This window comes from Myotis myotis, unplaced genomic scaffold (assembly GCF_014108235.1).
Source record: "Myotis myotis isolate mMyoMyo1 unplaced genomic scaffold, mMyoMyo1.p scaffold_m19_p_8, whole genome shotgun sequence".
Lineage (NCBI taxonomy): Eukaryota > Metazoa > Chordata > Mammalia > Chiroptera > Vespertilionidae > Myotis > Myotis myotis.
In genome coordinates this window covers 41,165,846-41,188,854 of record NW_023416390.1, presented here as the reverse complement: position 1 = coordinate 41,188,854, position 23,009 = coordinate 41,165,846, and the positions used below count along the sequence as shown (strand labels likewise).

Below are 23,009 nucleotides of genomic sequence, written 5' to 3'. Positions count from 1 at the left end.
TATTATATATTTTCATGTAAGATTTCCATAATAGAATAAAAGTTCTCTGAGGGCAGGAATCATGTCCTTGCCATTCCAGATTGTATGTCTAGCTCCTTGACCAGAGCCTGGAACATACTTGGCACACAATATTTCTCTAAGATCATAGCAACCCAGATCTTAGCAGCCAAGGACCAATCAAAGAGCTCGGCTCCAGGACCACTTTCTGGTTTATTTCTTTCCCTTCATTCCACTGCCAATGCTATATCCAGGCCTGGTTTCTAGGTTTTCGCTAGTTTTCTGAAAACCTCTCCTCGAGGCCCATTAACACGAATCCTTAGAAGTTATTATGCATGTTGCCTACACCTTACCATTTCTCCTAGATTCACAGTTGAATAGTCTACCCTTTCTGCTCTCAAACGCCCAGCGGTGCTTGTGGGAGTTGAGCAGATTAGCAGAGGCATCGGTTCCGGTTTGGGCTCTGTTACATGGATCTCTGTTACCATGGGCTATTCCACGAGCCTCAGTTTCCTCATCCCAATTTTCTCAATAAATGAGGCTGGAATTGGATGAGCTCAAAGGTTCCTTTCAGCGTTAAGGTTTTTCCATGTTAATTCTATGGTTCTCTTTTGAGCTGATGACCAAGATGGCAAGTTTGGGGAAAGAATCCTCTGAGGGTGGTGTAAAGCCAGAGTTGGAAAAGCCCGTGCGACAGACGACGCTGTTCTGGCAACAAGGATACAGGTTTGCACACCTGATGTTTGGACTTCGGCTCCACTGGATTCAAGCCCAGGACTGAGTCAGGCTCCTCCGGGTCGCCAGGGGGCGCTGCAGGCCACTCGCCAGAAGCCGGCGGGACAGCGCCAGACTCTTACGACTTCCGGAAGCGGAGCGCCGGATCCGCAACGGCCAGGTGTGCGACGGAGGCGGTGGCGGGCCCGGCGGAAGCCAGGAGCGGCGAAGGCGACCGGGCCTGGCTCCCGCGTCCGGTGGGGCACCATGGACGAAGCAGGCAGCTGTGCGAGCGGGGGAGGCTTCCGCCCGGGCGTGGACAGCCTGGACGAGCCGCCCAACAGCCGCATCTTCCTGGTGATCAGCAAGTACACGCCCGAGTCGGTCCTGCGGGAGCGCTTCTCCCCCTTCGGCGAGATCCAGGATATCTGGGTGGTGCGGGACAAGCACACGAAGGAGTCAAAGGGCATCGCCTTCATCAAGTTCGCACGCAGCTCGCAGGCCTGTAGGGCCATGGAGGAGATGCACGGCCGGTGCCTCGGCCCCTATGATACCAAGCCCATCAAGGTGCGGGTGCCCGCGTCGGGATACTCGCGGGGACGGTGTTCGGGGGTGGGGATGGGTCTCGGGCCTCCCTTCCCCCGCAGCTGGGTCGGGGTCGGGCAGTGGGAGCCTGTCTGCTCCCGGGAGCGGACTAGGGGGCACCTGGCACTCTGGGGACGAGGAGCGGGGAGGACGGCCTTGGGAAGAGGGATTTTCAGGACCGCTCGCGCGCCTGCGTCGGGGTGCAAGGATCCAGGGATGGGGGGGAGGTGCGGGTCCGGCCACGCCCCCCTCACCCCCCACGCCCACGGCCCCCAATCTGGACCTCGGGATTCCTGGCCCAGCTCTGGCCCTGGCGTACTTCGAGGGCTCCTCTGACCCTCCTCTCTCAGAACAATCCCCCCCCTCCCCCCAGTTGACCATTATAAACAAGATGACTCTGCTTTTCCACAGTTAGGTAGGGGCTTTAACAACTTGATAAGAGTGCATTCAACTGTGGCTCTCTGGTGTTGGGCATTTTCCCACTGCCTGACAAATGTATATAATGTTTAAGTGCAGGTGATTAAAATGGCTCATATTACATATTTATCCCTTTTGTGATTTTCAAAACCATTTTAAATAAGCCCTATCGGTGAAGGTATGAATAGCCTGTGTTCTGTTACTGCCGCTTTTCTTGGAAAGCAAACCCAAGTGAACTGCCTTAAGAAGAGCCGAATCACTGTGATGGATGGTAGTGTAGTTGTATTACGTGATGCTTTGTGTACTTAGTTCACCCTGGGGGTATTTATATTAAGTTTCTTCACTTGTCTGTAAAATTAAGGTAAATGACACATGGCAGGAAAGGTAGTTTTGAGGGTTATATGACAGGCTCTGCTTTTAGCACGGTGCCTGGTACAAGGTAAGCCCTCCTATATCCTTGTTGCCGAGATGTCATTCCTTACTTGCTGTGAATGGAGAATCTAGCAGTTGCTTTACAGTGTACCCTTCACCTGTCCTGCAGAACTAGGTAGCTTTCCACAGAATTCTGCTTTCTCAAAGTTTTTTCCATTTACTACAGAAAATGAGAAGAATATTACAAATATGGACTTACATAAATGCAACAGATATTTCCATTTCTGGAGGCCTTTTCTTTACCCCCTTATGCAAAAGAGGAGGTGCCTGGGACTGCACCAACAACAGTAGACACTCCCACCCCTCCAACCCTTTGACATGGGTGACAACAGATCATCAACAAAACTAATTGTAAGGCCATAGCATATTCTAGATCGGGGGTTTGCAAACTTGTTTTCTAAAGGTTCAGATAGTAAATATTTAGGCCTTGTGAGCCACATACAGTCTGTCAAATACTCTATTTTCAACGACCCTTTAAAAATATAAAAACAACGCTTAGGTTCTAGGCTGTAGAAACACAAGGCTGTAGTTTGTTGACTCCTGCATTAGATTGATCTTTTTTTTTTTTATAATTGATTTTTTACAGAGAGGAAGGGAGAGAGACAGAGAGTTAGAAACATCGATGAGAAAGAAACATCGATCAGCCGCCTCCTGCACATCCCCCACTGGGGATATGCCCGCAACCCAGGCACACGCCCCCGACCGGAATCGAACCTGGGACCCTTCAGTCCGCAGGCCGACGCTCCATCCACTGAGCCAAACCGGTTTCGGCTAGATTGATCATTTTTATCTCCTTCCAATTATGATCTTGGGGAAGAGGGTTTTTATACTTTTGAGTAACATAACCAGAGATTATAACTGAAAACATGCTCCAAATTTGAAACCCATAGATCTCCTTTCCGTCATTAAATTACTATAAGAGAAGTAAAATTCCCAACACTGAAATGCGCCTTCCCTTTTAGCCACAGAGAAATTAAATTACTCCCAAAGTTTAAATTCTGTTTTTCACATTTTTGTTCACTCATTTTCAGCCAGAGGGTTGTTTCACTGCAGTGCCCAGCTAGACAGTCTTAAGTTCATCCTTCAGCAGCTGCAGTTGGAGCTATCTTCCACGGGAATGTAATTTTTTTTTTTTTTTCAGTATTCCCAGTTAAATTAATTCAGCTTTAATTTTTTTCATGTACTTTGCTTTTGCAAAATTCCAAAGGATCTACCTACAAGACAAATTACAAAATTACAGCACCAGGCCTACAGCCAGTAGATGTCCAAGTAAAAGTCATTTTGTTACCAGCTACATTATCTAAAGGAAAACAGTAAACCTAGGAAATACAAGAGAAAAATAATTGGTTTTTAGCTTTGCAAGAATGTCTCTTAGAGCCCATAGTCTGTGAACATAAAATCTCAGGAGTCATCCATTAGGAGATTAATGATACATGTTGTCTACTTACATACTGTCTCCTTTATCAGATATATGAAACATTCCAGTCTGCTAATATTTAGAAATTTGTGATCTGATGGCACTTCCATCTCAAATCTTACTACCTGAGACTCCTTTTCCCCCCCTGGTATCCTCCCATATACTTAAAGGTTCCCTATTGTCCACTAGACTAACTTTATAGAGGGCCATTTCCCCATTAGTCAGTGTTAATAATATTTCATAATATAGTGGACATACAGTGGAGATAAACTGGAAGTAGACTCTACCTGGGGATATATAGATATATAGATATATAGATATCTGTGTCTTGTAAGCAAGTTCCACATCTCTGTGACAGCTGTTTTCCAAGCAAACATAACAACCTTTTTAAAAAGATAATCCTTTATTGTTGAAAGTATTACCTATGTCCCCCTTTTCCCCCCCTTTGACCCCCTCCAGCCCACCCCCATCCCTCACTCCCCACCCCAGGCCCTCACTTACCCATTATCTGTCCATGGGCCATGCACAACCTTCTTTTTCAATATTCCTAAAATCTCATGGCTTTATAAACTCTGAGTTTTTTACTTGCTGCCTCTTACTCTATAATACCATAGGTCCAGATTTTGTCATTCTTAAATGACATAGAGCCCCCCCCCCTTTAAAAGAAGAAAAAAGCATTTGTGTAGCAATTTATATTAATTTTATTACTTTTCCTCAAGTTATAAAAATAAAACTAGCTATTAAAATTTTTGTATATAGTTCTATATACAAATCCACAATCCTATTTAGAGATTTTAATATTACTCTGGAATAATATAAAACGGGTGGGGAGCTTTTTTTTTTTTCATATTTATAACATCATTCCCGAGCCATACAAAATTATCAACTTAAAAATTAGCCTGCCCTATTTGGTCAAACATTTAATTAACTTATCCCTAATGCCTTGGCAGGGCCAGACCAAATGATTTCGCATGCCTTATACGACCTGTGGGCTGCATGTTCCCCACCCCTGATATAAAACCAAGACAATTTTACAAATTAGAGCAATATAAAATTAAATTCCAAGTAATAATCTAATGCCATAGATGATGTTTCAATAAAACTAAATTATCAATAGTAGAGAAATGGAGCCTCAAATCATTCTGTATATTTTCTTACTCAGTACATCATTTGCATTGTCACTGAGATGATCCAGAGTATGGTAATATATATTTTTTTTTTTAAATCCTCACCCAAGGATTAAAAAACCTAGATATGTGCCCTGACCAGGAATCGAACCCACAACCTTTTGGTGTACTGGATGTTGCTCCAGCTAATTGAGCCACCTGGCCAGAGCTATCTTTTTTTTTAAAGAAGATTGATGATAGAAAAAAATTAAGAATATGACCATCTAGAATTAAAGCCAACTATGTCAAATATTACATTAAACAGATATACTAAACATTCCAATGAAAAGGCAGAGATTGTCACTTTGGCTGGTGTGGCTCAATTGGTTGGGCGTCTTCCCATGCACTAGGTCTTACCATGAAAAGGTTGCCAGGTCAGTTTCCCATTAGGGCACATGCCCTGGTTGTGGGCTGGATTCCCAGTAGTGGGATGCAGAAGGCAGTCGATCAGTGTTTTTCTTGCTTAAATATCAAGAAAAAAATCTTTTAAAAAAAAGTAAATTGTCAGGATTTTAAAAAAAGAATGAACTAAATGCTATTTACAAGAGACACTTTGGGTATAAAAAAATACAAAGTGGTTGAAAATAAAAGAATAGAAACAGCTGGTGTGGTATCAGACAAAATTGTCTTGAACAGGAGAGGAGTATTAACAGATACAAAAAATATCAGTCAAAACGTACATAACAATCCATATTGTTTATGTAGCCATTAATAGAGTTTCAAAATACATTATACATTATTGATGGAACTAAGGAGACAAATTCACAATCAGATTTTTATACATTCCTCTCAGTATCTGATGGAACTAGTAGACAAAATCAGTAGATATGTAACATTTTAATAACACTAACCTATATAATAAAAGCCTGATACACTAAGTGTCTGGTCGGCCATTCAACCAATCAAAGCGTAATATACTAATGATATGCTAAGGCCACTCAGCCGCTCGCTATGACATGCACTGACCACCAGGGAGCAGATGCTCTGACGGTAGGTTAGCTTGCTGCTGGGGTTCGGCTGATCGGGACTGAGCGAGATGGGCTGGACACTCCCTGGAGTCCTCCCACGGTCCCTCCCCGGCTGGCCAATCTCCTGCATCCCTCCCTGGCCCCAATCATGCACTGGTGGGGTCCCTCGGCCTGGCCTGCATCTGCTCGCAATCTGGGATGAGAGACTCCCCACCTCCCCCAAATGCACAAATTTAGTTCACCGGGCCTCTAGTTAACTATAAATTGGCATTTAGTGAACACTACCCAATAACTGCAGAGTACACATTCTTTTTCAGTGCATTCACTATTTTTGGTAAACCAGAATCCAGACATAAAAATACGTTTGGAAAAAATAGTGCAGAGATTGGTAATCCTATATAATAAAAGGCTAATAAACAAATAGACTGAATGGCGGAATGACCAGTCGCTGTGACACGCACTGGCCACCAGGGGGCAGACGCTCAACACAGGAGCTGTCCCCTGGGGGCCAGTGCATTCCCACAGGGGGAGCACCACGTAGCCAGAAGCAGGGCTCATGGCTGGCAAGCACAGCGGCAGTGGCAGGAGCCTCTCTTGCCTCCGTGGTAGCACTAAGGATGTCCAACTGACGGCTTAGGCCGGCTCCCCAAGGGCTCTTGGACTGCAAGAGGGCGCAGGCCAGGCTGAGGAATCCCCCCGGGAGGGCGGGCGAATTTCGTGCCACAGGCCTTTAGTAGCTCATATAGGAAGTCACTGCAGCCCAGCCAGGTGCCTCAGTTGGTTAGAGCATCTTCCCATACATCAAAAAGGTTTCCGGTTCGATCTCCAGTCTGGGTGCATATGGGAACAACCAATAGATGTTTCTCCCTTTCTCTCTCTAAAATCAAACATATCCTTGGGTGAGGATTTTTTTTAAGTCATTGCAATAAAGATTGCTTAAAATTTTTTCATTTGACCTTATTACATTAACCTACCATGAACTTCATACTAATAATGAATTAAGTATATTTAAGGAATAAGGCCCTAGCTGATTTGGCTCAGTGAACAGTGTCGGCCTCCAGAGGTCCCAGGTTCGATTCCAGAAAGGGCACATGCCTGGGTTGTGGGCTCAATCCCCAGTAGGGGGTGTGTAGGAGGCAGCCAATCAATGATTCTCATCATTGATGTTTCTTTCCCTTCCTCTCTGAAATCAATAAAAATATTTTTTAAAATGAGAATAGGAAAACAACTGATTATTTTCACATTGTTTTGTGGAATTTATTTGTTTCTTAGGTTTTAATTGCTCAGTCCAGATCATCTGGAAATCACCGAGATGTAGAAGATGAAGAACTTACAAGAATATTTGTTATGATACCAAAGTCCTACACAGAAGAAGATCTACGGGAAAAATTTAAGGTACTTAGATTTTCTAATCGTCTAGCATTTGATAATTCATAATCCTAAATTGGTTGCACGGTTACTAAATCTAAAGTGTGATGTGAGTTAGATCATTAGATTGGTGGTGGGGAATTAAATAACTATTTTTAAGCTATCTTTTTCAATCTGTTTTTTAAGTATTAAACCTAGAATAAAGTAACTTTAAAAATTATAGACTATATGAAAACTGGAAAATACATATGAGCATCTTGGTGTATTAGTTCACATAACCTTTAAATTAACTCTGTGAGGTCGGTAGAGCTGTTAGCACCGATTAACAGGTACGGAGACAGCCACAGAGAAGATAACTAAACCACTTGTTAATAAGTGGCTGGGCCAGCATTGAACCAGAAGGTTCGATTCCAGAGCCTCTGCTCTCAACCACTAATGAGCAAGACTTTGCAGCTCTCAGACTGTTCAAATTCTTACTCTCCCTTTATAACTTGGGCAAGTTATTTGATTTCTCTAAGGCCCAGCTTCCTTTTCTGTGAAATAAGCAGTAAAATAAATATATAGGGTGACCCCCCCAAAATATATACACATTTTAACAGCTGATGGCTCAGTTTGAAAATCAAATGTATTTTAATAGATACTGCTTTTATAATTATTCAAAGTGTGTGTATACATTTAGGGGACATCCTATATATATCCTTGAAGGACTGTTGTAACAATAAGATATTATATATAAAGCAAATGCTCACTAAATAAACATTTTCATTATTTTGGTTATTATTTGGTTATATCATTATTATGGTTATTTTTCTAGTGCTTCATTAGTTTGTGGCATTGTAAGTACATTATTAAAAATGACTTTAAATTCTAACTCTAATTTCTTTTTTGGCAAATAAGAGGTATAAATAAATTTTAAAATAGTTCTGAGATAATCCCTGTTCAGTTATTAATTTTGACTCTTCTAAGATCTCTTTTTTTTTTTTTTTAACTCTCATAGGTGTATGGAGATATCGAGTATTGCAGCATTATTAAGAATAAAATGACTGGGGAAAGTAAAGGTTTGGGCTATGTTCGATACTTAAAACCATCACAAGCTGCCCAAGCAATAGAAAACTGTGATCGAAGTAAGTATGTGTTTATTTAACATTGTTAAAAACTTTTTTAAAATTACAATTATTCTCAATAACTGAATCTAATACTGGTTTTTGTTAATAATCATATCTACTAATTTAATCTTAGCATTGGGAGTTTAAATATATATAGCCCTCAGATGAAAATTATTTTGGGCTCTATGATTAAGCTTTCATTGAGGCACCATCTTGAAAAGAAATAGCAACTATATTAGTGAAAATGTTGTTGCCATATTTTGGTTATTATTTCTATAGGTTTGGATTGGTTTTTTTTGTTGTTTTTTCGTTTTTAATATATTTCTTTATTGATTTCAGAAGGAAGAGGGAGAGAGAGATAGAAACATCAATGATGAGAGAGAATGATTGGCTGCCTCCTGCACGCCCCTGACTGTGGATCGAACCCGCAACCCAGGCATGTGCCATTGGCCAGAATCAAACCTGGGACCCTTCAGTCCGCAGGCCGATGCTCTATCCACTGAGCCAAACTGGCTAGGGCTGGATTGTTTTTCTGTGGTTTTTTTAAAGTGCATATTTTACAATATTAAGTATTTAAGAAATTGATCTACCCTTTCAGGTGTTTTTTAAAAATATTCATATTAAAATAAACTCAATAAGTTTTAATATTTATTCATATTTGACCTAAACTCTAAATAGAATTTAGTATACTAACACACCTAGGGTAAGGATAGCATTTATAAGTTTGCTAATATAGGTAAGTAAATATACATTGAGTTAATTTCAAGCTAGAGTGACATTGATTAGATCTGCTGTTGCCTGGTACACATCATGGAGAATAAGAATTATAAAGAAGAGCCTTGACTGGTGTTGCTCAGTTAGAGCATCAGCCGGGGTACTGAAAGGTCACAGGTTCGATTTCAGGTTAAGGGCACGTACCTGGGTTGCAGGTTCATTCCCCACCCAGGTCCTGGCGCTTGTGGGAGGTAACCAATCAATATGTCTCTCTAACATTGATGTTTTTCTCTCTCTCTCTCTCCCTCCCTCCCATCCACTCTGAGAACAATAGAAAAAATCCTCAGGTGAGGATTAATAAAAAAAAAAAAAGCAGCAGCAGCCAAGGAGAATTTTCCTTGTGATACTTCTAGATATATTGACCTTTAGAAATGCGATATGCAATAATTAAATTAGTGTGTTTCAGGATATAAAAATTTATACATACTGCAAATAATTATTGTTAATTAGGTAACCCTAAGGTACACACCAAAATTTGCTCTCAGACCTTTCTAAATTTCTCACTCAGCGTTAATTGAATACCTATGGTATACTCATCAATAGGTTAAGAAGAGGCTTACAAATTAAATATAAAATAATCTTGTCATTTAAGGAATTTATAGCTATATTGCATAGCCAAGATCTAAAGGGCAAAATATAAAGAATAAAAGAATTTTTAAAAGCTCTTTGAAAGCAAAGTGTATGTCTTATTTGTCTATTTCTGTCATCCCAAGTACCTAGTATAGTAATAAACCCTTAATAAACATTTATTGAGAACTTAAAGATACTGAAAATAATCTAACAGGTGAAAAACAAGTACACTGAATGAACATGGGAATACATTGGAAGTTGGATTTGCATGTGGTGGAGAGTAGGCGGGACAGAAGGTGAGAGCTACTTTGGATTGCCTTGTAGATTGTTTTAAAAGGAGAAAAATAAAAACTATTTCAGTACAGTTGATCTAACCACAATATCAAGGATGGATTTCCAGGGAAAGAATTCAAACCGGCTACTTTCATCCTTTTTGAAGCCATTGAATAATACAATGGGAACTATGAACCTTCTTCTTTGAAACATGTCCATATGCATAAGCATTTTGTTTCAAGTTTCAGAAGGTTCATGAAGGAACCTTCCCACCTTTTGAAGCTCATTCTTGCATCCTTATTTAAAATCCTGGATCCATAGGCAAAGAGACCAGTTGAAGGGTTGTTGTAATTAATTGAAGAGAATCTAAATTAAAAGCAGGCAGGGAAGTTAGAGTGAAATATAACACCATCTTAGTGTATTTCAAAGGAATAATCTTGATGACAGGTTGAATGTTAAGAAGCCTATAGGATTTGATGTTGAGGAGCCTGGGACAGTGAATGATGATGTCATCTGTAGTTAGGGGAGATGAGAAAGAATAGCATAGAATTGCTGATCCTTCATGTCTTACATTGACCCATAATTTGGAATTCTTGCTGTTTTTTATTTGACCTTTTTTATATTCCTAAAAGCAAAGAAGTAGGGTCTGGTGGAGATGGCAATTACATATATTTTGTTTTATACAATTATACAGGGTATCCTCCAGAAATGTATACACATACATTTTTTTTGATAGCTCAATTGATGTTTCTTTTCAGATTTAACCCATTAGAATGAATAATTATTCAAAGTGTGTATACATTTTTTTGGGGACACCCTGTATTTATAAAGCTGAGTCAATCACTAGCAATCAAGTATATTTACAGGTATGTTAAATTGCTATGAAGCTTGAAATTCATGGATTCTCTTTTCAGGTTTTAGGGCAATCTTGGCTGAACCCAAAAATAAAGCATCTGAATCCTCAGAACAAGATTATTATAGTAATATGAGGCAAGAGACTTTGGGACATGAACCTAGAATAAATATGTTTCCATTTGGTAAGTGGGCTACCTTTACCTTATCGTGGAAGTAGTACATACAATCTCAACTGACTTTTTAAAAGTATTATTTTATTAGCACTCTGTAATATATCACTTAGTGAATAAAAGTCATACTGTAGTGGTGCTTTTGTTTTGTTTTTAGTTTGTCATGACTTCTCATGTCCTTAATATTTAACACTTATTTTAACTTTCTATTATAGTTTTCTGTGGTTAGTTATGCATTTTCTCAACATTAAATTGTCACTACCACCTTTTTGGTGAGCTGCTATCTCTACGCAGCTGGCCAAAAAAGTATGAAAGACATAGACAGATATTTCCTCAGTATTGAATCCTAAAATTGTGTCCCTAAGCCACTGTTGCTTTAAAATTAAAGCTAGAGAAAGGAGAGGAATAACAAAAATAGGAAGCTAGGAAAAGGGGGAAATGAGTGGTGAAAGTAAAGACTGTGAATGTCATTTGGCACAAATGTTCTTTTAGAAGAAACACATCATGTTTTGCAGTTTCGCATACTAAACATAATCCTGTGAAATTAGACTACACATTTCTGCTTATGTTTCTGTGTGGAAGGCGGGGCAGTGGGCAGAAGTTTTCAGTTTTCTTGTCATTGGTTCCTTTTGTTGGTACTGATTACCAAGAGCATTCTACAAAATACAGTGCCTTTGTTCAGTGGAATGGACACAGTGAAAGTTCATTTTCTTTTCTAGTACCTAAAGTGTTAAATGAATTCTTGAATGTATAGAAATTTAAAGATTTACTTTTTTCTATATTATTGGAGAGCAACAACCTGAATTTTCAAATTTTGACAAGAATGACAACAGAGGCCAAGAAGCTATCTCCAAACGCCTGTCAGTTGTATCAAGAGTTCCTTTCACTGAAGAGCAGCTTTTCAGCATTTTTGATATAGTACCAGGATTGGAATATTGTGAAGTTCAACGAGATCCTTATTCAAGCTATGGTAAAATAATGTCTACATTATTTTTTAGTGTGTATTTTGTTAAAATGGCTTTTCTCCAATGAGACTTCATATGTTAGATACTGTTTGTGTGACAATTTTTCTTTTTATCTGCTTTAAACTTTAAATACAGTGATTCCTTAATAAATAAACCCCTGGGAATATGCCTTCTTTCTACTAAGTATTTTTTTTTTTAATATTTTAACTCCCACAAAATAGAGCATTTTGTATTTCTGGTTGTAAAACAAAAACACCTCAAGATAGGGTCTCTCTCTGTACTCTTTTTTTTTTTTTCTTCTTGCCACCCGCCCTCCCTCGCCTTCCCTCTGAGCTTCCTCACTCCATACTCTTGATTAATGCTAGGCAAATTTATAAACCCTTAAATATCCTCCTCAGCCCTACATCTCTTTTTCTTAAACTTTATACCTTGAATTGAAACTTCTTTCCTTCACTTCAAGTACCTACTTTATACTTCCCACTCTTAATAGAAGCAAGGCTGTAATATCAGCCATTTGAACTTTTAACTAATTAATTGAGTAAGCCTATTATCTAGTGTTAGCTTAATCCATCTTGTATTTTTAAAGCCTTTTGACTTGGAAAGGCTTTTTTTAAGGGAGGCATTTAAAAGGAGGTATTATCCTTAAAATATCATGTTCATATTTTTACCAAAATCTGGCTTATACTTTGCTTTGTAGGAACACAACTATTACACAGGTTTGTGAGCGAACTTTGTTTTCTGACACACTTGATTCTGTATTTACTGTCTGTATGATATTAGGGTATTTCTACATTGTTTCATTTTTGTGGCAATACCACAAAAGTATTCAGTCTTTTTTCTCTTTAACTCCTCTATATTATCTACCTTTGTTTTAGGTCATGGAGTGGTTCAGTATTTCAATGTAGCATCAGCTATTTATGCAAAATACAAGTTACATGGATTTCAGTACCCTCCTGGAAATCGGATAGGTGTTTCTTTCATTGATGATGGGAATAATGCCACAGAGTAAGTACCATTCCAGGAATGTCTAAAGCCAAGCTTTGGGTATATGTGATTATGATTTGAAAAATAAAAATATAAAACAATATCTCAAGTGAGGAGGTCATACAAAACAAGTTACTATTAAGAGACAGTATTTCTAGTTTTCTATAAATTATCAGTTGTTATCTTCAGTCTCCTTAGAAAAATGGCAACGCAGATGGTAGCTGCACAGCTTGCATCAATGGTGTGGAATAACCCAAGTCAGCAGCAATTTCTGGTAAGTAGGTAAGAATTTAACCTTCCATAGGGCATAAAATAACTGTGGCCTTGGTTTATTAGCTATGTAAGAACATTTTCAGAGCTATATAAAAGACCACATAGGTGCCATGATACTCATCTCTTTAGCACTTGACTTAAGATCCCTAAAGTGTAGTTTTTCTTTTTCTCGTTTTGTACCCACCTTCTTCAGCAGCAATTTGGAGGAAGTTCTGGATCACAGTTGCCTCAAATCCAGACAGATGTTGTACTTCCGTCATGCAAAAAAAAAGCCCCTCCTGAAACTTCTGTGAAAGAAAGACTGTTTATCGTGTTTAACCCTCATCCTTTACCTTTAGATGTATTAGAGGATATATTCTGGTAAGATATCAGTTCTACAAAGTTACATTTTATAATATAATTTGTTTAAACCAGTCCTTTAAGCACTCACAATCTTGAAACTTCTTAAATCCAGTACCTATTAGATAGAGATGATTTGTTCTGTGCTTTAAAAAACTATTGATATCACCTTTTAAAATATATGATCATTTCCTTATCTATCATTCACACATCCTATGTTTCCACACAGAATTAATTTCCTGTTATTTTTTTTTAAGGCATAAACCCATAGGATTGTTTTGAAAAGCATACGTAGAATGGACAAGTCATCTGTTCATATAAGATACGTCTGCATACACCTGTCCTCTAGAATTCTTTCCACATAGCCTTCTCATTGTAGTTGTAATTTAAGTGAACAAAGTTTACTAAGTATCTTCTGTTTTGTTCATACTCTGTTGTATCCTTAAGGATTTTATAAAAACTTCATTGAGTAAACAATTACTTGATTGTATGGAAGAACATATAGTTAGTGTAAAAAGGGGAAGGCTCTTGTTTATTTCTGTTTTTAATATAACTCCTACCTTAACTTTTTCTTTTTCCCATGTGCCTTACAACAATGTTAGTGAATTAAAAAGATAGATAGGAAACTTACCAAAGAGCTGCACAAAATGTCAGGTATGTGGTTCAAACTCAAGTATTTTGACTCTCCTTTAGCTGACTCATTTAGTTTATTTCTTGAACCTGTCCTCTGGTCCAGGCAGGCACTATGTTAAATGCTAGAGACATTATATAAACAAAACATTATAATAGGTAAACAAGATAAAATAGTTATTGTCTTAGAGATTACCTTATTTAGGAGACATATAAGTAAATAGGGAATTTCAACCTGGTAAGATTAGTGCTATGAAAAGAGTGGACGGGCTAGAACTTAGAAGACTCCCTGAAAGAAGTAAGGTATAGTGGAAACCTGAAGGATAAAAATAATTTAACCCAGAAAGAAAGCTGGGACTGTGGGTGGTTATTGCTGCCAGAGAGAATGTGAAAGAGGTTATTAGAATATGGAATTTGAGACTGAGGGGAGATAAAGCTGGAGAGGACAAGAAACTGTCAAGAAAGGCTCACAAAGTATCTTAAGGAGTTTGTCTTACTCTGGAGGCAATGAGGAGCTGCTGAAGGGACTTTTAGGGAGGAAATGATATTTATGTTTCAGAAAGATCACTCAGAAGACAGGGTGGGAATGGATTGGAGAGGGACAGGGAAACTAGTAAAGTAGATATTAGAGTAACCTAAGGAAAAGGTAATGATGGTCTTCATGAAAAATAAAACCTGAGTGAGAATGAAGAGAAACTGACAGAGAAATATTTAAGAAGTGAGATTGAATAGGAGATACGATATGGGGAAAGAGGTGATAAGGGAGTCCAGAATGGACCCCAACTTTTAGACCTGAGCAGCAGTATTTAGTAACGTCAGTTGATTTTTTTTTTTTTTTTTTTACTTTGTTTCAGTCGTTTTGGTAACCTGATCGAAGTTTACCTTGTGTCAGGAAAAAATGTGGGGTATGCGAAGTATGCAGATAGAATAAGTGCTAATGATGCGATTAGTACTTTACATGGAAAGATCCTGAATGGAGTCAGACTTAAAGTTATGCTGGCAGATTCCCCACGTGAAGAATCTAATAAACGACAAAGAACTTACTGATTCTTGAGGTAAGCCTTTTTAAATCTGAATTTTAAAACACACTGGCTAAATAGTGTAGTAAGAGGAATATGTATAATATGTACTTTAGGAATTTCTTTTTAGAAGTTGTCAGTTGAAAGCACTGTGGCTTACAACTTTGCTGATAAAACCAGTTCAGATTAATTTTATAAAAATTTTTTTTTAACTTGAACTTTTTAAAACTTAAATGGTTTCAATGTTTGCTGGAAGAATGTTTTTGCCCTTCTATAAAATAAAATCATTTCAAATTGGAAAATTAATTACTTTTTGGTTTGTGAATGTCATAGATATTAAGCGTTGAACTTTTTTACTATATGCTTTCATAAACATTATAGTTGAAGTACTTATAAAGATTTTTAACTTGAAGACTTAATGACTTGCATTATGAAATGAAGTAATTTATAAGTCTTTATAAAGAATGTTTTCAGTTCTCATTAATAAAATGCCTAAGCACAATATCAAATAATAGAACTTTGAACCTAAAGTTGGTGTTTTCCTGGACTTATATATATAAGCTTGTGCTTTAAAACTACACATTCAGAAAAATATTCTTTTGTGCATATATACGTTAAAAAATAATCCTGACAATTTACCAAAAACCCTTTTGTTTATCATAAATATTGATACATGCAGCCATATAAATTCCTTTTATTAGTTTCCAGAAATCGAACTTAAATTTTTGTTTTCTGTAACAGTCAATTTATATCTTCATGGGTTGGGGAAACATTCTTGTAAATTTAGAAATGTTCAACTATTTCACATTTTTATTCTATAAATGAATTCTGAGTTTCAGGAGGAGGAATGAGCGTTTTCTCTTCTCACACATACTAGCTTCCCTAGTCCACTGCTAGTCAAATGGTAGCAGTTGGCAAGCCCTTTGGAAGCACATTTTTCACTTGAGGTTTTCTTTCTGATCAAGAGAATTATCAATATCAGGATGAATTGCCCCAAGCCTTCCTGCTGATGACCCTTCCCTAATAGAGCAAGTAAAGTGGTTAGTTCCTCCTTCCTAGAAGGCGGTGGACAATAAGAAGTGTTCATTGAGCCCATTGTGAGTAATCCTAATTTAGAAACGTTTTCAAATGTTTTATTTGATTACAAAACCACACCCATTACTCCATACAATGTAGAAATTCTAAATTGCCAGTGAAAAAGAATTAGCAATTCTTTTTTAAAACAAAGCAGTTATTTGTGTTTACGAATAAAATGTTAAGAACTGACTTGTTTAGACAAGCTATCTTCTAAAATAGCATGAAAGTGTATTTATTCATGTCTGTGAATATTTCAACATATAAGTAACAGTTTTTTTATTCAAAGAATTTTTTTCTTTAAAAACTTCTTAGTATCAGAAAAATATTTAAATTAATCTTGTAGTTGAATCTTTCCTAATGGTTATGATACAATATGGAGAATATTAGACTTAAAATGAGAAGCGCGGAGTTTGAATTCCAACTGACACTTAACTGACTATGATTGAGCAGATCTCTTTACCTTTCTGAAGCTTTTTTTCATGGTGTTATTGAAAGAACAATGTTAATTATATAAAATGTTTTTAAAAATTTTGTAAAACTCTTATATTGGTGACTTAAGTGAAACCTTTGAGATATCGTCTCCAAATGATCATAAACTAAAAGTTTAATGATACAAAACTACCTTGAGGTTCTCTGGTACAGAACTTTATAATACCCTGTAATAGTGATGTACATTCATCCAATTCCCTACATTTGAGGAAGTGCCTATTTTTCAGCATGACTAGTCGTGAAATATACATCTACCTTTTTCCCTTATTGAACTATTTATTATACATATTTAGAGCAAAGATGAGGAGGGTCAGATTAATGAAATTCACGAGGACATGACACCACTCAAGAAGGCTAGTTCCTTTCATCTCTGAGGAATAAGCCCAAGTTTCAGTGAGCCACACCTAGGAAATAAGAGAAGAAACTGGTCTAAGAATATAACTTTGAGAGTAGTTGACTGATGTTTTGAGATGAAGGTGATATACAAAATATGCCTCTATTTGAGGAAAAGAGAAATTCTAGTATTTCATAGCATTCTGATTTTGTATTAATTTACAGCATTTTCCCTCCAGAAATTCAGTATGTGCTTGCATCATCCTTCCAGGTAACTTTGGTTTTGCTTATTTGGGGGCATCTGTGAATAAGTAAGCAGATAACATTGGTTATACTGAAATAAAGGAACAATTCCTAACATTTTAGGAATACTATATACAACAGCTGTTTCCTTCCAGGTTATGATTTTCATACTTGTGTTGTGTTCTTTCTACAGAACAAAGACTAAATAATGACATAATCCTCAGCTGACTGACTGAAAATGTGACTGGACGCACTCCCTGTGGACAGTTGACAGCTTTTTTTTCATGTTTGATAGTCTGTGCACAACATTGTTTTGTCTGGGGAGCAGGGATTGTTGACATGTGTTTCTTAATCCACACGTTAATGCTAAAACTAATATAGTAGTTGTTTCTTAGAGCAATATGTTGTTATGTGTAGTAGAAATAAAGTTTTCTTTGCTTAACTAAATCATGCCTTATTTATGTGAAAGTTAAGAATGAAAGACTTAATAGATAGTGTTTAGAATATGACTAAATGACATATTTCATTGATTTTGAGATGCACGTTTTTCCACTTCTGCAATTGGAAATGTCTCAATTATTGATTGTGTATCATAGTGTAATTGACAGCCTTTTTTTCTTTCGTAGTGGAACTTAAAGATGCTTCTTTCAGTAAGTTGCATCTTAGATTCAATAAAATATGGTAATTGTTACTCAGTCTACACATGAAGATTGACTACTTACATTTACTCTAAGGCAAGAGCCAAACACACATCATTAGAAATATTTTTATACAGTATTTCTATAGTTAACCCAAAATTTGTTGGTAATTTTGTGAATATCTTTTAAGATCATAGAGAAATTGTGATAAAGAAAAAAAATTAAATTGTTGATAATTTTTTTTTATAGTAAGTTGTAATAAATGTCACTGGTGTTGGAGGGTGGACACTTTCCCTTTACAAATACAGAAATGTAATGGCCACCCCAAAAATATGACATGTAAGCAATTTTCAGAACAGACTGTGATAGGAAGAATAGTCATTTCAGAAAATTAAAAATTAGGAACCTACTCTGCTTGTATTTTGAAAATCCAATAAAAATTTTTATCAGCTCTTGCCATGAATACTATATATCAGAAAGGATATATCTAAGTCAAGAACTTGACACCTTAAAAAAAGACATTATAATTAGTACACAGTTGTTAAAGCATCACTTAATTACGTCTTCATTATGCCTCTAATATCCTCAAACTAAAACTAGTAAAAGATTGATTTCACTGAGCATAATAGAGTGTTTCATGCTTGGACATCCATTGAAAAATCAAAATTCTTTTTTGAATCAGTAATTTTAGTAAATATAGATAAAATTTTCAGTCTTATCTTCCCAGGCAAGACTTATTGTATGAGAATTGAACCAAGTATCTGAGTCAAAGGACATATTTTAAAATGTTCTCTTTATAAATGAAAAATCTAAGTGAGGAGCGTTGAGGATTAATTACCAGCACATCAATTTAGTCATCCCAAACTCATTCACTACATACATAGTTCCATTCTTACATATTAGAATTAAATTGTGCCCTACAGGTTATCTGGCTCTACCACTAAGTGTTGCTTGAATTCCACCCATCCCCACCCTCAAACATGTCTGTCAGGTGGTTAACCTAAATGGTGTTTAGGGAGTTTATTACTTCCTATCTGAGACCACTTTTAACATAAAATTTGACTATCATTTTTGTTTCTTAATCTTTTAAGTTTTTCACTAAGCCAACGTTGAGAATCTTTTTTATGGTTAACTACCATATACCATTTACCCTCCATATTTTCTATTCAGATTAAATAATCCCAATTTCTCCATCCTGCATTTAAAGTCAGGTAGCCAGTTCCAGAAAATAGTTTTGTTTTCCATGAGGTTTATTTCCTTGAGTCTTTTGTATAAATTCTAAAAAGACTTGTATAATAGCTCTCTGCCCACAAAATACTTCTTTGCTCTCATGATGTAATTTTCTGTTGAGTTTTCTCTCCCAGTAGTTGCATGTCTCAGTAATCAGTGGGGTCTTTGGCTTTGGTGTGCATTTAATTTGAATCCTCTCAATCATTTAGCCTTCCTCCTGCTTTCCTTGCAGTTGATCCCTAAAACTTCATTTTTAAAAGCCAGAATAGTCATTTTTCTTAAAATGAGGAAATTCTAGAATTTAAAATAGCATTTAATAATCTAGTGTTTATGTCATTAGCTAAATATTTACTTCTCAAATGCACTTTGGATATCTATCTATATATATAAAAGCCAAGTGACTGAAATGACCAGAACGATTGGAATGACCAGTTGCTATGATGCACACTGTGGCCGGTCAACCGGCCCAATCGGCTGGGCAGGCCAGCCAACCTCCCGCGATCCCCCATCCCCATCTGCCTGGCCTCAATCGGGGGCAGGGGTGGGGCCGGCGGCCAACCTCCCATGGCTCCTCACTCCTGCTGGCCCGGCCCTGATTGGCCCCGATAGGGATGGGCCAGTCAGACCCCACTCGTGCACGAATTCGTGCACCAGACCTCTAGTAAGGATATAATATTTAGATGCTCTGTATATGTCAGTTACTAAATTGTTAACATAGGGTTTTTATTAGGTAAGTCTTTAATATAGAAAAAAAAGCTAAACAAAACGGTAATTTTTCTTTTTTAAATACAGTTTTTACTGATTTCAGAGAGGGAGGGAGGGAGGGGGAGAGAGAGAGAGAGAGAGAGAGAGAGAGGGAACAGTGTTGTGAGAGAATCATTGATTAGCTACCTCCCATATGCCCCCCTATTAGGGATCGAGCCTACAATGTGCCCTAACCAGGAATTCAACCTGAAACTCTTGTCCATGCTCAACCACTGAGCCACACCAGTCAGGCAATTTTTCTTTTAAATATGTAGTTCAAATAATAAATCTGATCAAACTCTCCTGCAAGTTCATTAAGTCGAGTATTTTATGGTAGTTTACAGAAGCCGGAAGCAGCTATCAAATTTGCTGCTTTTAGAACATCATGTCCCAAACTATGTTTCTTGAAGTAAATACTAGTGTCTTGAGAGAAGTCAGTGTGTTGTTTAGGAAATAAATTTTCATAGTCAAACATATTGAGAAAATGTTCCACCAGTATTTTACCATAAAACTTCTCAGAGCCTTTCGTATGTGCTTGAACACCATCATTGTTATCTTCAAAAGAGAACCATAGTTTGCACTTTCATAGTTTGCTTTATGCACTGTGAAATGTGTTTTTAGAGGCACACTATTCCAAGGCACTGGTATTCCAAGAAATATATATTTTAGGAAAGATTCTTCTAGAACATATAGTTTTTATTCATATGGTATGGTGCGGTCTTGTTTACAAGTTCATTTTTTAAACTTTTTCCCACTCCAGAAAAAAGGTTAGTGCAAAATACTAAGGAAATTATTACTCTAAATTTTTAGCTTTCTCTGATCTTCGCTCTTTTTTCATTGGGAACCTACTAACCATTAATTAACCAAAAGAAAATAGAGATTTATACCAGTTGTGATAAACATTGCCACTCCAAAACTGAAGTGCAGTGGTTCTTAAACTTTGATGTCCACAAGGGTCATCTCAGGTGTTTGTTTAAAACACAGGTACACTGATTCTGCAGGTTTGAGGTGCGTTTTTCATCAAGCTCCCTAGGTAATTCTGGTGGGGTCAATGGCATGACTTTGCAGTATGCTGGCCTAAAGGGATTCCACATATTGGAACTTAGGTTAGACTCATTGTAACAGTAAGACATTGAGAAGCTTCCAAGTCTTTTTACCTTTGGCATTTTTTGGAATTAAGTATCTGTTTCCCCTAAATTTAATATCAGTAAATATGAATTGCAATGAGAAATTCAAAAACACAGTCAGTCTCACAAATAGCAAAATATCAGGCCAGCTTTTTCTTGTTAGCAGTGTCATTTGGTATTTGTAAAGGATGGTTACTATTTGCTTTATACCATTCAAAACTTCTACCTAATTTCATTTTTTATTTACACTTATTCTGAATTGCATTGTGTTAATAAATTACCAAAGATTTTGGCTCTAAAGAAGTACATAAGCATATGTCATTCTTTTTAAATGACAAAGGAGCATGATGTGATATAATTATTATCAGTGTCTAAAAAACTGAAATAGAATAATCACAAGGGTACAGAAATACATGTATATGTATGTGGGTATTCTTGCAATTAAAGTGAATCCTCTTATAAAATTAATGTTTTTTTGGTACACCCAAAAACCTGTTGGTTATAGATGCACTTTAACTTTTAGTAACTTCTTTATAAGTGTATAAAACTAAAAATTAATGAAAGCAAGAATAAATAAAATGCATATATATCCTTTTTACGCAGCTATAACTGATTGCTAGTTTTATTTCTATCCATATATGGATGATAAGCTGTATTAAAGAATCATAGCAATTATTTTTATGTATGATTTCAGTAAAGAGAAAATATATAGGTCTAAAGAGAAAACAAAGTTCATCCTTATTAGATAAGTTCCATTTTAATATCTGAATTTTAATTAATGGATTGCATTATTTCCTTTTCTAGAAACAGTAACTCAAGAACACATGGATCCTGGGAACTGAAGGTATGGTACTGCTAGGTGATCAGATAGAAATACTTAGTTAAAATATGAAGTTGGCAGTTCATTCATTACAATGACCATGCTTTGACTTTAAGATAAAAATGACTTGTCCTCAGGGGAATATGCAGGTTTCACTCTACTTTGAGAAAGTTACCAGGCACTTTGAAAGTCCATTTGTGTGATTATTACAGGAACAGGAAGTCCTGTGACTGTTATACATGAACTGCAGCCAATATCTGGACATCAAGGTCCATGAGAGTAGCTAACGTGCCAAGTGACCAAGGCCGCGACTACTGTGGCAGCCTAGAGACTGCCTTTCTGACCATAATGCTGCAGAAGTGGTGGAAGGTGGTGGAAGGAAGCCGCTATTTTAGAGACTATCTTAGGAAAAATATTTGTATTTGAGATACAAAAATCAGAAACTGAAAAGGAAGTACTGTTTTCCACAGAAACTGGGAAAAATATTGAGCACAGTAGGATAACCAAAGTGCTTACTCAGAGATACTCTTATGAATCTACACTCTGAATTTTCCTGCCTCTATTTCCATTTCTGATTTTGGAGGTAAATGATGAAAGGATGTTGCTACTGATTTTCTTACTCATACACTATTATCATTTTCTAGAGTTAATAATACATAGGTCACAGCCTTCTTTAGCACAGAATTCTTATGGATTTTGTTTGTTCTGATATTTTTTTGTTTGTTTTTTAATGCTAAAAGAAGAATTAAAGTCATCTACTTTAAAGTCATCTAATTTACTGGAAGGTCTATGAAAATACATAATTTAATTTTTATTGGGTTCTGAAGATACTTTTTGCATCCTTATATTATTGCTCCATTGACACAAAAGACTTTCTCCCTCTTATTAGTATATCAGTAACTTAGGAAATGTGTCATCGGGACATTTGGCAGAAGGTAGAGAAGGAGATCACAATAGGATTGACTTAGGAAGAATCTGCTGTAGTTGTCGAGAGCACCAGGACTGGCTGACGTGCTTTGGCAATGTCAATATTGGACAAACAATGTCAAAAAAAAAATTTATTTTTAAGAGTATACTTGGAAGGATAGCATCCATCTTTGCTTTATCATCACAAATTCTTACCAAGGAACCATCTCGTCTCAATCCTTTCACTAGAAACTCTTAACAGGGTTTATTTCCTACCACTTTAACTCTAAGTCTGTGATTTGTAGGCACTGTAGTGTTGTCCCATCTTCAACCCAGCCCAGTCTTATTTCCTTGCAGTAACTAAAAGTAATTTGACAACA

The 23,009-nt window shown here is 36.9% G+C and overlaps 1 protein-coding gene across 6 annotated transcripts; it reads left to right on the top strand.

Moving 5' to 3' along the window:
* Positions 1 to 863: 863 nt before the first annotated feature.
* On the top strand, positions 864 to 22,769 carry RBM45 (RNA binding motif protein 45). Of its 6 annotated transcripts, none has more exons than XR_004969412.1 (11): positions 865 to 1,278; positions 6,969 to 7,091; positions 8,062 to 8,188; positions 10,702 to 10,824; positions 11,603 to 11,782; positions 12,653 to 12,782; positions 12,951 to 13,035; positions 13,228 to 13,394; positions 14,858 to 15,058; positions 17,147 to 17,192; positions 17,358 to 17,611. XR_004969412.1 is itself a non-coding variant. In XM_036319859.1 (11 exons), exons 2-10 carry the CDS (start codon positions 2,464 to 2,466, stop codon positions 15,048 to 15,050), a joined length of 1,161 nt encoding a protein of 386 aa, XP_036175752.1. In that variant the 5' UTR covers positions 1,139 to 1,278; positions 2,312 to 2,463; the 3' UTR covers positions 15,051 to 15,058; positions 17,358 to 17,611. The 6 variants fall into 6 exon arrangements, 5 of the variants coding, with proteins under 5 accessions (XP_036175751.1, XP_036175749.1, XP_036175750.1 ...); XM_036319859.1 differs by lacking the exon at positions 17,147 to 17,192 and adding an exon at positions 2,312 to 2,496 and having other exon boundaries at positions 1,139 to 1,278; XM_036319856.1 differs by lacking the exons at positions 17,147 to 17,192; positions 17,358 to 17,611 and adding an exon at positions 21,708 to 22,769.
* Positions 22,770 to 23,009: the final 240 nt, after the last annotated feature.